The following is a 13,910-nucleotide window of genomic DNA, read 5'->3' as shown; positions in this document are numbered from 1 at the left end:
ACGTTATTGAGAGTTGTCATTAAATGGAGCGAAGAAAAATCTGTTTGTATAGTATACTTAGGTACATAGTATACTATACAAACAAATATTATATACTATGCAAAGTATGACATATTATTGTAAATTGTAAATTAAACAGTTGAAAAGAGCAACCGCCGAGTTTCTTGCTGGTTCTTCTCGGTAGGAACTCCATTCTGTACCAATGGTAGGTACAAGTTTATTGTGGTGGTAAAAGTTTATTTGAATAAAAATATGTTCTATTCTATCCCATTCTATGACTTATATTTATTTTTTGACGTGACAACGTCTTATAATTCGATAGAGCCGGCTGCACGCACGAAAAAACATGACTCATGCGGCGTTACCTCGCTCTGAGGCGTTCCATGTTGAAGTGCAAACGAGAGCGCGGAACGAGCGACAAAGAAGCACAATCGGCCTTTGTTGTCACGTTCAACTATCGTCAGTAAACCAACTTTACAAACAACCAATTTTTTTACGTTACATACGATTATAGCAAAAGTTATAGCAAAAGGTTGATTTTACAAAAAAGAAAACACGGTTTAAAGTATGATAAATTTATTTTACCAATAACTATTATAATTCTATGTGGGTACCTAAAGACTACAAAAAACTCATTATGGTTAAAGAACTTTATTCTCACTAAGAATTTTACAATTCACTTACATGAGAAAGAAACAAATTGATAAGTAACTTATTCATTGAAATATATTTTAAAACTTAATATCAACCCTGGTGATGGATCGCCTTTTTTAAGGGTTCCGTACCTTAAAAGGAAAAACGGAACCCTTATAGGATCACTTTTTTGTCTGTCTGTCCGTCCGTTCGTCCGTCCGTCCGTCGTGTTTGTCAAGAAAACCTATAGGCTACTTCCCGTTGACCCAGGATCATGAAATTTGGCAGGTAGGTAGCTCTTATAGCACAAGTAAAGGAATAAACCCGAAAACCGTGAATTTTTAGTTACATTATTAAAAAAAATTAAAATGTGTTTAAATTTTCAAAGTAAGATAACTATACCAAGTGGGGTATCATATGAAAGGGCTTTACCTGTACATTCTAAATGAGATTTTTATTTATTTTTACGCATAATAGTTTTTGATTTATCGTGCAAAATGTCGAAAAAAGTACCCGAATACGGAACCCTCGGTGCCCGAGTCTGACTCGCACTTGGCCGGTTTTCTTAAAGCACGATCGAAGGTGTCAAAATGCGCCAGTAGAATTTACAACGTAGTCTGTTTCACTACGAGTATGTGTCATATACACAAGAGTATGAATTTGTCTTCACTTTTTTAAATCCAATTATATGAGTTTTGTCTACCTGCTTACTAATAACAATTATGAGAAAAGTATAGCCATGTTATATTTTTAATTAACAAATAACGCCATAAAACCTATTATTACTTATACATATTTCTAAGAATATTAAGCGCACCGCTCACCTACCTACGCATAAACGCATATGTAACCGCTTCTTAAAGTTGACATTCATATTTTACAGGACAGACGCGTTGTTTCTTCGGCTTTCTATTGGACCGTGCGCTCTTAAGAGGATCATTGTCAACGATCCCCCGTCGATTTCCTACGTATGATATTATTGTTCTCATCTCTATCTGCCCTGGTTCGTGTATTCTCGGTTCCTAGATCGGTGCATTTGTGATAACCAATTCTAATTGCTGTGATTGGCTGAATTTACCATGTTCTTGCTGCGACAGTGAGTTTGAGCCACTAGCGGAACAATGTTAGCCGGTCAGAAATGATTGCAATTAGTCAACCTGTATGACGTCCGTGTTCTGTTTTTGATTACAAAAAAGAAAAAATTGTTGTTGCAATCATCAATTTTAGCAAATAGTGAAAGAGAGTCGACCAATCAGAGGTCACAACTACCGTCACACTCTCTGTGAAACTATGGCAGTAGGCTTACCGAGTAATGAAAACAATTTTTCATTCTGTAATGTCATGTGGCAAGTAGGGTTGCCACCTGCCTCTTTTTGATTTACAGGCTACCACCATCAAAAATACGGGGTTTAGATTTGAAGAAATTTAAAAATTTGAAGTATTTGAAGAAATAGGCGGTGGTTCTCTCTGAAATGCATGGAAAGCCTATTTAGATATTTCAGTTTATTTGTAAGTTTTGTATTTTTTCTCTGTATGTTGCCGTGTCTTGATTGGTGAACTGTGTTTGCAATGTGATTTTAAATAAAAGATTTATTTATTTAAATAGCTTTTAAAAACTCTAGTTTTGTAAAGCAAAATGTTATACATTTCATGCATACAATCTTTGCATTTTAACTTAAATTTACATTTAACTTGTGATTCCACCTTCACAGTATCAATACTATGGCCGTAGCCAGGAATCGATTTCGGGAGAGGTTTTATCAGGGCCGGAACTGAATCCTGTCATGAGGAAAATAACATTCGCTCAACTTTATGGGCTAATTACCTGGTTAGTGGAATTTCGCCTTTCAATTTGACAGTGAGATAAAATACAACAATAAAAAAGCGCGAGCGCAGTGAGCGTAAGTGTTTTTGGTTCAGTTACAGAAAGAATTAAAGTGAAAGGGAAACGAGTTTAGCCATAGCAAGATTTTATTTTTAAAGCTCCCTATCCATACTAATATTACAAATACGACAGTATATCTATTTGCCTATCTATTTGTTACCCTTTCACGGCCCATCTTCTTTACCAAAATTTTGGTACTTACTATTCAGAGGTAACTTGCATCCCAGACATAAACTTTTTAGCCCGGAAAATCCCCCACGGAATTTTTAAAACTCTAAATTCATGCAAACGAAATTGCGGGGCTTACACCAAGTAATACAAATTCAAAGCGCGAGTGAAGTGAGCGCGAAATGTTTGATATATTTCCAAAAAAAAATTGGTAAGCAAATGCAAGAAATAGTGTAAGTATTATTTTAGGCTTAGGTTTTTGACGGCTTCCCAGGCGCAGTCGCCATTTCTAAATTTCTGGTCTGGTGGGAGGCTTCGGTCATGGCTAGTTATATGGTTAGTATGGCCCTAACGGCCAAGAAATTAGACTGCATCATCACTTACCACTAGAAAAGATTAAAGTCACGGGCTAACTTGTATAAAAAAAGGCTAACATCCTCAAACCAAGCCCCGCCGCCTTGGCTACGACCATGATCAATATCGAGTGGGTTTCGGCTACGCATTGCCGCAAAAGGAAAATATTCTTTCTACTGGACATAACGTCAGTGTTCGGTTTCGCCAGCCAAGTGCGAGTCAGACTCACGCACCGAGGGTTCCGATTCGGGTATTTTTTTCGACATTTTACACGAGAAATCAAAAACTGTTATGCATTAAAAAAAATATGCATAAAAATAAATAAAAATCTGTTTTAGAATGAACAGGTAAAGCCCTTTCATATGATAACCCACTTGATATATGTAGTTATCTTACTTTGAAAATTGAAAATACTAATATTTGTTCATGAACACATGACAGACGGATAGAAGGACAGATGGACAGACGGACAGACGGAAAGACAGACAGACTGATAGACAACGAAGTGATCCTATAAGAGTTCTTTTTGCTTTTGAGTTACGGAACCCTAAAAATATTTAGTTTTATTTGCCCCGTATTTTATTTTCATAATTACCGGTTTCTCTATCCTGACATACGGGGTAACCAGTAAAATACGGGGCCTCTGGCAACCCTATTCGGAAAACACTGTCACATTCAAGTTAATGTCAAATATTTTGTTTTCAATTACAGAAAGCTGCATCAATCATTATTACAATATTTTCTTTGTTGTGATTGGCTGAATTTTTGAGTTTCAGCCAATAAACAGACTGTTTGCCAATTAAACGTCATAACAATATAAATGCCAGAAAGTTTAACCAAATAAAACAAACTTAATGAGAACCTAGTGAGAATGCAAACGGCACACAATTTATAATACATATTATGTTAGTCGTATATAATAGATATTATAGTAGTCGTTCACTTTGGTAATAGTCAGATTGTCATCAGTAAAATTGATATTGGTCGATGTATCGTAAATTATTGTTTCGGTGACAAATATTTTTATTATCTATTTATCTTTGAACAGAATGGAATAGAATGAAATGGAATGGAATACAATGTTAAATTTTTATTCCTGTAAACTTTTAGGTAAACTTCAAAGTGTTTTTGGATGGTCAGAAAAATTTACCACTGGTTCGGAATGCCGTTCCTACGTTTTCTAGGGTTTCGTACCTCAAAATGAAAAACGGAACTCTTATAGGATCACTTTGTTGCTATCTCTCTGTCTGTCGTGTGTGTCAAGAAAACCTCTAGGGTACTTCCCGTTGACTCAAAACCATGAAATTTGGCAGGTAACCTAACTGCGTAATTTTGGGTAGTTTTTTTAATCGATAAAGAAAGTTTGCGACATTGTTCAATAAAAAATTTGGATTCCAACTCCTCAATACTGATGTTGCAGGGGACCTGACTACTAAAGCTAATGGGATTTAAAAAGTGTCGATTATTAATTGATATTGAAGGTATCTATACCAAGTAAACACTTTGTCGTTGACCTCAACCCTGATGCTGTAAGAAATTGCATTCCTAAATCCTGGTGATCCCTCGGGATTTGAAAAGGATAATCCGTTTAAATATTCTTACGTGATACAGAAACAAGTTGCATCCCGGGGACGGGCTATTACGGAGAGGAAACTTTTGTTCTGGGAAATGAAAGGATCGGGATTTTTAAAAACCTAAATCCACGCGAGCGAAGCTGCGGGCATTAGCTAGTTGTAAATATATTTAGAAGCTACTATAAGATAATAGATAAGGTACTTATTTCCTTATATTTTTATTGTATGGCAGCGCGCGGTTTTAAATTATAAATTGCACGTCCTGTCCTTTTCTGTAATACATTTTTTTCTCAATATCTACCGCTTTATCTCATAGCAAGAGTCCGTAAGACATAATACAGTGAAAATAGGCAAAATATACAATTTTTGCAGTTTCCACGTCAGTACCTGTCGAATTTTTCTAACAGTGTAAGCAGCAGAGCTGAGTTTACCATCAAGTGTTGATATGTGGGTGTTCCATAGAAGCTTTGCATCTAACATTATACCGAGAAACACGGGGTTCTCCTTTACTTTCAACATATGATTATTTATCAATGAATTTATGTCATTTAAGGTCCTGGTATTGGGCAGTGTGAATTCAACACACTTAGATTTCTTTGCATTTGGAAGTAAATTGTTAGCAATAAATCAGAGAGTGACCTGTGATATGGCATTACATATAGTATACATTGTCAAAAATTATAATATTAAAGCTGTGCGTATTGCGTGAGGAATAGGTTGCAAGAGAGTTGCAACTTGCAGGGTTTGATGCATACGCTATTGCCAGCAAACATGAGACATATTTTTATCTACAGGCAACGTCTGAGTAGGTAACGCATACGTCTAACGCAAGTTGAAATGTATTTAGTTAGACCTATCGACAAGTTTGGAGTCGGGTGCAGTCTAAATGTGGCCCGTGTGTTTAGACTGTCCGTTTCTGTCAGTTTCACGTGTCGTCCCCCGCACTTCACCACCCCGCTTGCACAAATCGAGACAGCACGAAATTTTCAAGATTTCTGGGTGTAATTTCTGGTTTTCGTAGTTCCCACATAATTATAACAATATAAAATATATAACGATAATTTTTTTACTACATAATATTCATTAAATTTTCTAGGTCTGTGGTTTTTCCAAATTTCATTAAATTGCTTCGTTGTCTAGAAAAACGAGCACAAAGTTGGGCCTTTTTTTAAAGAAAAATACAAATCTTTGAGCCCCTGTAATTTTAAAACTACATATTTTTAGAAAAATCTAAAACACCACAGACACAGATATTAGTTTCTAGACTATGTCTGCAAAATTTCATGGACTTTGGTTGCTTAATATTCAAATGAAATGGGAACTACGATTGTATGGAGTAAGTGACGGAGAGAGCTCTGTTAAACAGTTACATACATAGCTGTCGATACTCCATACTATCCAGAAGTGTAATCTTAAACGCCATTACGATGAGCTCTCTTAACATGATAGCTCAAACTGGCATGCTGACCAAAACCCATTCCACACACCTTACACACATGCGGCTTGCTATTAGTATGTGTGTTCATGTGTGTCTTCAAATTGTTCCGCCACCGAAAACGCTTCTCACACACATCACACTTGAACGGTCTGTAATCTGGCTTGTGTTTCTTCTGATGTTCAGTCAACCTCCACTTGGTAACGAAGGTCATATCGCAGGATGTACAGGGGTGGTTGTGTTCGCCCATATGATGGTATTTCTGATGACGCAGGACTTGGCCAGGGAATGCGAATTTCTTGCCACAGGCTCCACACGAAGGTGCTGGTTGTCCATGGGCTTCTTCTATATGAAATGCTCGCATGTGTTGTGATACCTCTACATCACAGTGCGGACAGACGCGCTGTTTCTTCGGCTTCGTACTGAGATGCACCGTGCGCTCTTAAACAGTAATTTACTACATACATAGCTGTTGATACTACTGACACCGCAATGTGGTGTAACCTTAAACGCCATTACGATGAGTTCTCTTAACATGGTAGCTCAAACTGGCATGCTGACCAAAACCCGTTCCACACACCTTACACACATGCGGCTTGCTATTAGTATGTGTGTTCATATGTGTCTTCAAATTGTTCCGCCACCGAAAACGCTTCTCACACACATCACACTTGAACGGTCTGTAATCTGGCTTGTGTTTCTTCTGATGTTCAGTCAACCTCCACTTGGTAACGAAGGTCATATCGCAGGATGTACAGGGGTGGTTGTGTTCGCCCATATGATGGTATTTCTGATGCCGCAGCACTTGGCCTGGGAATGCGAATTTCTTGCCACAGGCTCCACACGAAGGTGCTGGCTGTCCATGGGCTTCTTCTATATGAAATGCTCGCATATGTGGTGATACCTCTACGTCACAGTGCGGACAGACGCGCTGTTTCTTCGGCTTCATATTGAGATGTACTGTTCGGTAGTGCTGCCCGAACAGATCGTGTCGCTTGAACGTTTTATTACATACGTTGCATTCGAAACTCTTCCCGCCGTCCTGGTTGATTTCCGTGAAGTCTGTGTATATCGTTTGTCCTAGAAAAGACAATGGGCATTATATAATATTTACTATGTACTTTCTATTAATTGTCTGAAATTAAAAATATTTGTTAGCAAAAGTTGACATGGTCAGTTCAAATGACCATGTGAGCTTAATATGAGGTAGTTATTTCAAAATTACAGGCAATTACAGACACAACACTACTTATATGTACTTGATACCCTCAACTGTTTAATTTGAGATCATGTTTCACGTTACAGTATGCAAGAGTTTTTTTATTAGTTTTCTAATTTGCCTCTAAAAGTGACTCCCATACTTCCAGTTAATAGTTTTTGATTTATTGTGTAAAATAACGAAAAAAATAACCCTCCCCTCTCATCTCCGAAGTTAATAACGCTCTAGCTATCATAGTTTCTTTGATTTTATATATTAACAATAAACCTCTACAAACAAAGTTAGTTTTGCGGTTCGTTAACAAAAGCGATTCTATCAGTCAGTCAGTCAGTCAGTCAGTTTTACTACTTTTGTAGCACAGAACCTCGGTGTACGAGTTCGCACTTGGCCGGTTTTTTTAAGTGCATAAATTACCTAGGTGAATATTATAAATTACTAGATGCCCACGACTTCGTCCGCGTGGATTAAGGTTTTTGAAAAATCCCGTTGGAACTCTGGTTTTCCGGGATGAAAATTTGCCTATAGATTAAGTAAGTTTATTCGATACTAGACCTAATTTCTTAAACTGGACCCTTTCAAGTAAAGATTTTTATATAAACCTGTGAGGATGATACTACCATTGTCGCAATTAAAATGCTATATATTTATGTATTAGTTGGTTATGATGATGAAAAAAAATGCTCCTGAGAAAAGCACATTATATAATCGAAGATTATGTAAATGAAACAAGTGTAAATTAAAAATTTATAACACCCCCGACAAGCGAAGGTTACAGAAATAACTAGAAAAGAGCTGGTAACTTTCAAACGGCTGAACCGATTTTCTTGAATTATAGCTAAGAACACTCTCGATCAAGCCACCTTTCAAACAAAAAAAAAACTAAATTAAAATCGGTTCATTAGTTTAGGAGCTACGATGCCACAGACAGATACACAGATACACACGTCAAACTTATAACACCCCTCTTTTTGGGTCGGGGGTTAAAAAAGCGTGGATTTGACCTGCAGCTCGCTCCAGCAATGCGCGAGACTTTTTTTACATGGCGTAATATTGTATTTCAAATCATTAAAAAGAGAAAAGAGCAACCGCCGAGTTTCTTGCTCGTTCTTCTCGGTAGGAAAGACATTCCTTATCAGTGGTAGATGCTTTTGACGATTCAAAAGTATTTGTAAAAGTTTAATTGAATAAAAAATTCAATTAGGGTTCCGTACCTCAAAAGGAAAAACGGAACCCTCATAGAATCACTTCGTTGTCTGTCTGTCTGTCCGTCATGTCTGTTAAGAAAACCTATAGGGTACCTACTTCCCGTTGGCCTAGAATCATGAAAGGCAGGTAGGTAGGTCTTATAGCAGAAGTACAGGAATAAATCTGAAAACTGCGAATTTGTGGTTATATCATTAAAAAAAATTAAAAATGTGTTTCAATTTTCAAAGTGAGATAACTATACCAAGTGGGGTATCATATGAAAGGGCTTTACCTGTACATTCTGAAACAGATTTTTATTTATATTTATGTATAATAATTTTTGACTTATCTTGCAAAATGTTGGAAAAAATACCCGAGTACGGAACCCTCAGTGCGCGACTCTGACTCGCACTTGGCCGGTTTTTTTTTTTAATTTTGAATATGTTTTGAATCGATAATATTGCATACTAACATAGCGTAGGACAAGGCAGTTTGAAGAAAAAAAACAACTTCTTATGAAATTCTTATTTTAATCATAAAAATATTAGTACTAAGTATACACGAATACTACAGATTACATTAAGGGGCATGAGACGGGCCTGCCCGCGAAATTCTAATTTGGTTTTTCGCATTTTTTAAACTAATGCGACAACGTAGGCTTATGGCATTTTCAATTGCGCCAATGGCAGTATCATCCTCACAGGTTTATATAAAAATCTTTACTTGAAAGGGTCCAGGTTAAGAAGTTAGCTGTAGTATCGACTAATTCTGACACATTAGTCGATACTAGAGCTAATTTCTTAAACTGGACCCTTTCAAGTAAAGATTTTTATATAAACCTGTGAGGATGATACTGCCATTGGCGCAATTGAAAATGCCATAAGCCTACGTTGTCGTGTTAGTTTAAAAAATGCGAAAAACCAAATTAAATTTGAATTTCGCGGGAAGGTCCGTCGCTTCCACTTTAAGGTTCAGGCCGTGGATACACCTGTAAGTTTTACTCACGTAAATAGCTTCGGTACATGGTTAACTTACGACACAAGCGTAAATTAAAAATTTATAACACCCCCGACAAAGTATCTGAGTTTTCCAAAACATCATTTTCAAATAAATAATTATGTATCTAGGCAACGTCCATCTTGACAGCTTGACAATTGACATAATATTATGAACCTAACGGTTATCTAACCTTCTTTTCTACAAGAAAACTAGAAAAGAGCTGATAACTCTTAAACGGCTGAACCAATTTTTTTGGATTATAGCTAAGAACACTCTCGATCAAGCCACCTTTCAAACAAAAAAAAGTACATTAAAATCGGTTCATTCGTTTAGGCGCTACGATGCCACAGACAGATACACAGATACACAGACACACAGATACACAGATACACACGTTAAACTTATAACACCCCTCTTTTTGGGTCGGGGGTTAAAAACTAATGTAAACACTATAGTACATTTAGTAATTTACTGACAATTAATTACGTGAGTAAAACTTACAGATATAATCGCAGGCTTACAATAAAATCTTATAAGTAACTAGATGAGGCCCGCGACTTCGTCTGCGTGGATTTCGGTTGTTTAAAAATCCCGTGGGAACTTTTTAAATTTTCCGGGATAAAAAGTTGCCTATGTCAGCTTCCGGCATATTATTGTAAATTGAACAATTGAAAAGAGCAACCGCCGAGTTTCTTGCTGGTTCTTCTCGGTAGGAACTTCTCGTAGGTTGACGATTCAAAAGCACTTGTAAAAGTTTATTTGAATAAAAATCTTTTTTATTCTATTCCATGCAAGCTAGTAGCTACCTCTACCTTTCATATAAATCGGTTAAACGGATGGGCCTTTAAGAATCCCGCGGGAACTCTTTGATTTTACGAGATAAAAAGTGGCCTATGTCCTTCCCCGGGATGTAAGCTAACTCCGTACCAAACTTTATCAAAATTGGTTAAAATTTTGAACCGTGAATAGCTAGCAGACAGACAGATACACTTTCACATTTACAATATTAGTATGGATTAATAAACTATTGTAACTTATTATTTCAATGGGAATAGTTTCAGAAAAACAAAAAATCTCGTGCGATGGGTACGGAATCCTTTGTAGGCGAGTACGACTCGCACTTGGCCGGTTTCTTAATATGTACATCAATCGAGGCTATCTCCAGCTGATGATAAGTGATCACCGTTGACCATTTACATTTTATGAACCAGAGGAACCGTGAAACCGTTGCTGGCATGTCTTTCCAGTTACTCATTGGGATGTTTCTTTCTCAGATGGTATTGCAGGCTGGACTGCTGAACGAACGCAGCACCGCACGCTTTGCACACATGCCGCTTGTCGCCTGCATGAATCTGCATGTGCGTCTTGAAATTGTTCTCCCATTTAAAGGATTTCTGGCATAACTTACATGCGAACGGTCTATATTCTGGATCATGCACCTTCTGATGTTCCTCCAGTTTAAATCGGTTTATGAAACGCTTGTCGCAAACGTTACAATGGTGGTTAGATTCGCCCAAGTGGTGGAACTTTTGGTGTTGCAAGAGTTGGAAAGGGAAAGCGAATTTTCTCCCACAAGCCCCACAAGACGGCGCAGGGATTCCATGGTGTTCATCCATATGGAACGCTCTCATATAATTGGGGACTTTGAGGTCACAGAGGTTGCAACCCTGTAATTTACGGCGCAGCTTGAGATGAACTTCTCGATAGTGCTGTTTGAAATTTCGGAGGAGCTTGAAGGCTTTAGCGCAAACTTTGCAGGTGAAATTCTTCTCGCCTTGTTCGTTGGTTGTTTGCATGCAGTCTTCGGTTAACGCTTTGCCTAGAAAAGATAGAACAGGAAATTATTATGGACTTTTTCTGGTATAGTTAGTTTTTACTTAGTTTGCTATGAAATATAAGCTAATCGCATAAACGATCTAGGTGAAACATGTAAGTGACGCTTCAATTTGAAGATATATTGCCATGCCCCTAGGGTGTCCAAGGAAAATCACGAACAATAGTAAATTATTCAACATGGGGATAATGCAACGTCTTACGTTACGGGCGCCGGGATAAATTCCAAGCGTAACGAAGGATTCTAGAATAACTCACGAGCGTAGCGAGGGTGTTTATCTAGAATCCTGAATAAAGCACGGGGCTTGGGAGCGCCCAAGACGAAAACAGCATTGTTCCGGCATTCGATACTTCTACATTTCACACCTCGCAATACAATAAAATCAAGGCTAATTATCACACCAATTTTATAAAGGCGAAAGTTTGTATGTGTGTGTGTGTGTTTGTTACTCCTTCACGCAAAAACTACTAGACGGATTTGGCTGAAATTTATAATGGAGATAGATAATATCCTGGATTAGCACATAGGCTACATTTTATCCCGGAAAATCAAAGTCCCACGGGACTTACACGGAACCTAAATCCACGCGGGTGAAGTCGCGGGCATCGGCTAGTAGCATAATAATTATAACGTTTCGGATATAAGATCTGGGAGGAAAGGTCGATAATTTTTACTCTGTGGTTGTGAGGAAATATATATTTAACTCTCTGACTTTTGCTGAGAGAGTTATATTGGCATTGCTTACCGGATACAGCCATTTTAGCTGCGGCTTCCGGTTGGGAAAGCAACATTGGGATGTTTCTTTGTCATGTGGTATTTCAAACTGCTGTGCTGCACAAACGCCGCTTGGCATATCCGACACACTTCGGGTCTCATATCGATGTGTACCATAATGTGTAACTGCAATGACTTCTTCTGCTTGAAAGTCTTTTCACATAAGTCACACTTGAACGGTCTATCCGGCTTATGTTTAGCCATGTGTACTTTAAGTCTATAGCTGGTGAAGAACCCCAAATCGCAAAGTTCACATCGGTATTTCGATTCGCCCATGTGGTAGAATTTTTGGTGCCGTAACACTTCGGATTTTTTACCGAATTTCTTTCCACAAGCGCCGCAAGATGGCGCTGGGATTCCGTGGTGTTCCTCCATGTGGAAAGGGCGTAAGTGCTGTTTGACTTTGATATCACAAAGATGGCAGCTGCGTAGATCTGGTCGCTTCTTAAGATGCACCTGGCTGTAGTGTTGGCCGAAAAATTTCCGATTCTTGAAAGGTTTGCTGCAGGCGTTGCAAGTGAAACGTTTTTCGCCATCCTCGCCGACTGTTTCTGTGAAGTCTACGTATAACGCTTGACCTAGAAAAGATATAACGAAAGATATATTTACTTGTACTTTTTGAACTAAAATGTTGTAAAAAGCGGACAATTATGTCTTGACTAGGTCGAAAATGAATAGTGAAAGCAATTTAACTATAAAGAAGTATAAAACTAACATTTTTTTAACCCCCGACCCAAAAAGAGGGGTGTTATAAGTTTGACGTGTGTATCTGTGTGTCTGTGTATCTGTCTGTGCCATCGTAGCGCCTAAACGAATGAACCGATTTTAATTTAGCTTTTTTTGTTTGAAAGGTGGCTTGATCGAGAGTGTTCTTAGCTATCATCCAAGAAAATCGGTTCAGCCGTTTGCAAGTTATCAGCTTTTTTCTAGTTACTGTAACCTTCACTTGTCGGGGGTGTTATAAATTTTTAATTTACACTTGTTTAGTTCACAGATTTAGTGAAGACACATACATCGATACATGAATTGAATCGTATTTCACGCGACGAAATGCCACAGGGTTTTTATTTTTTCCGAAATTCTAATGAGATTTTTGTGTAAGGTTTATTAATTGTCTTTAATTATTACTAAGCACAGTTAATTATTATGCTTTAATTTGGGCCCCGATAATACCGATCCTGGTATCAGAATGTCCTGAATATGAGCGTTGTAGGTATATCTGTCTAATTTTTGTCTTCTTTCAAATGTCAAATTATTGATGACAGAAAGAGAAAAATCGATGTATAAATACAGTCGCTATACAACGTTTATTAGTAAGGTCGTTAGTATTGCATAGTATTATTAATCTCCTTATCCATACTAATATTATAAATGCGAAAGTATGTCTGTCTGTCTGTCTGCTAACCGCTGAACCGATTTTAATGAAAGGTACAGAGTTAGCTTACATCCCGGGGACGCACAAATACTACTTTTTATCCCGAAAAATCAAAGAGTTCCTACGGGACTCTTAAGAATCTATCCGTTAAACCGATTTATATGGGTACAGAGGTAGCTAACGTCCCGAAAATTAACTTCGGCTACTTTTTATCCCGGAAAAGCAAAGAGTTCCCACGGGATTTTTAAATAAACATAAATCCACGCGGACGGAGTCGCGGGCATCATCTAGCAGGTTATATTAGAAAGCTCAGAGTCACTCGGCGGGTGATGGATAGAGTTGTATTCAGAATTTTTTGACGATTCAAATTAAAAAAAAATCTAGCTAATCTAGCTAAATAAATTAATCTAGCTAGGATAGCCAGTCCTAGATCTTGCAACACTCAAAATTTTATTAAAAACAAAGTATCTTACTA

General features: G+C 37.6%; 1 protein-coding gene across 11 annotated transcripts in view; it reads right to left on the bottom strand.

The window, feature by feature from the left end:
• LOC123878547 (zinc finger protein 358-like) overlaps positions 1-13,910 on the bottom strand; it is a 139,904-nt gene that overhangs the window by 27,202 nt on the left and 98,792 nt on the right. Inside the window, exon 6 of one of the 11 annotated variants that reach the window (XM_045925795.1) lies at positions 5,998-7,129. The exons of 8 other annotated variants lie outside the window; for them this stretch is intronic. In XM_045925795.1, the coding sequence (XP_045781751.1) occupies positions 6,555-7,129 (575 nt within the window). In that variant the 3' untranslated portion in view covers positions 5,998-6,554. Of the gene's footprint in view, positions 1-5,997; positions 7,130-10,684; positions 11,272-11,993; positions 12,639-13,910 lie in introns of those variants that run through there. 2 more of the 11 variants (XM_045925803.1, XM_045925794.1) reach the window with 2 other exon arrangements.

Source organism: Maniola jurtina, chromosome 26, assembly GCF_905333055.1.
Source record: "Maniola jurtina chromosome 26, ilManJurt1.1, whole genome shotgun sequence".
NCBI lineage: Eukaryota > Metazoa > Arthropoda > Insecta > Lepidoptera > Nymphalidae > Maniola > Maniola jurtina.
Note: the sequence above shows the minus strand (reverse complement) of the source record. Positions and strands in the feature narration are given on the sequence as shown.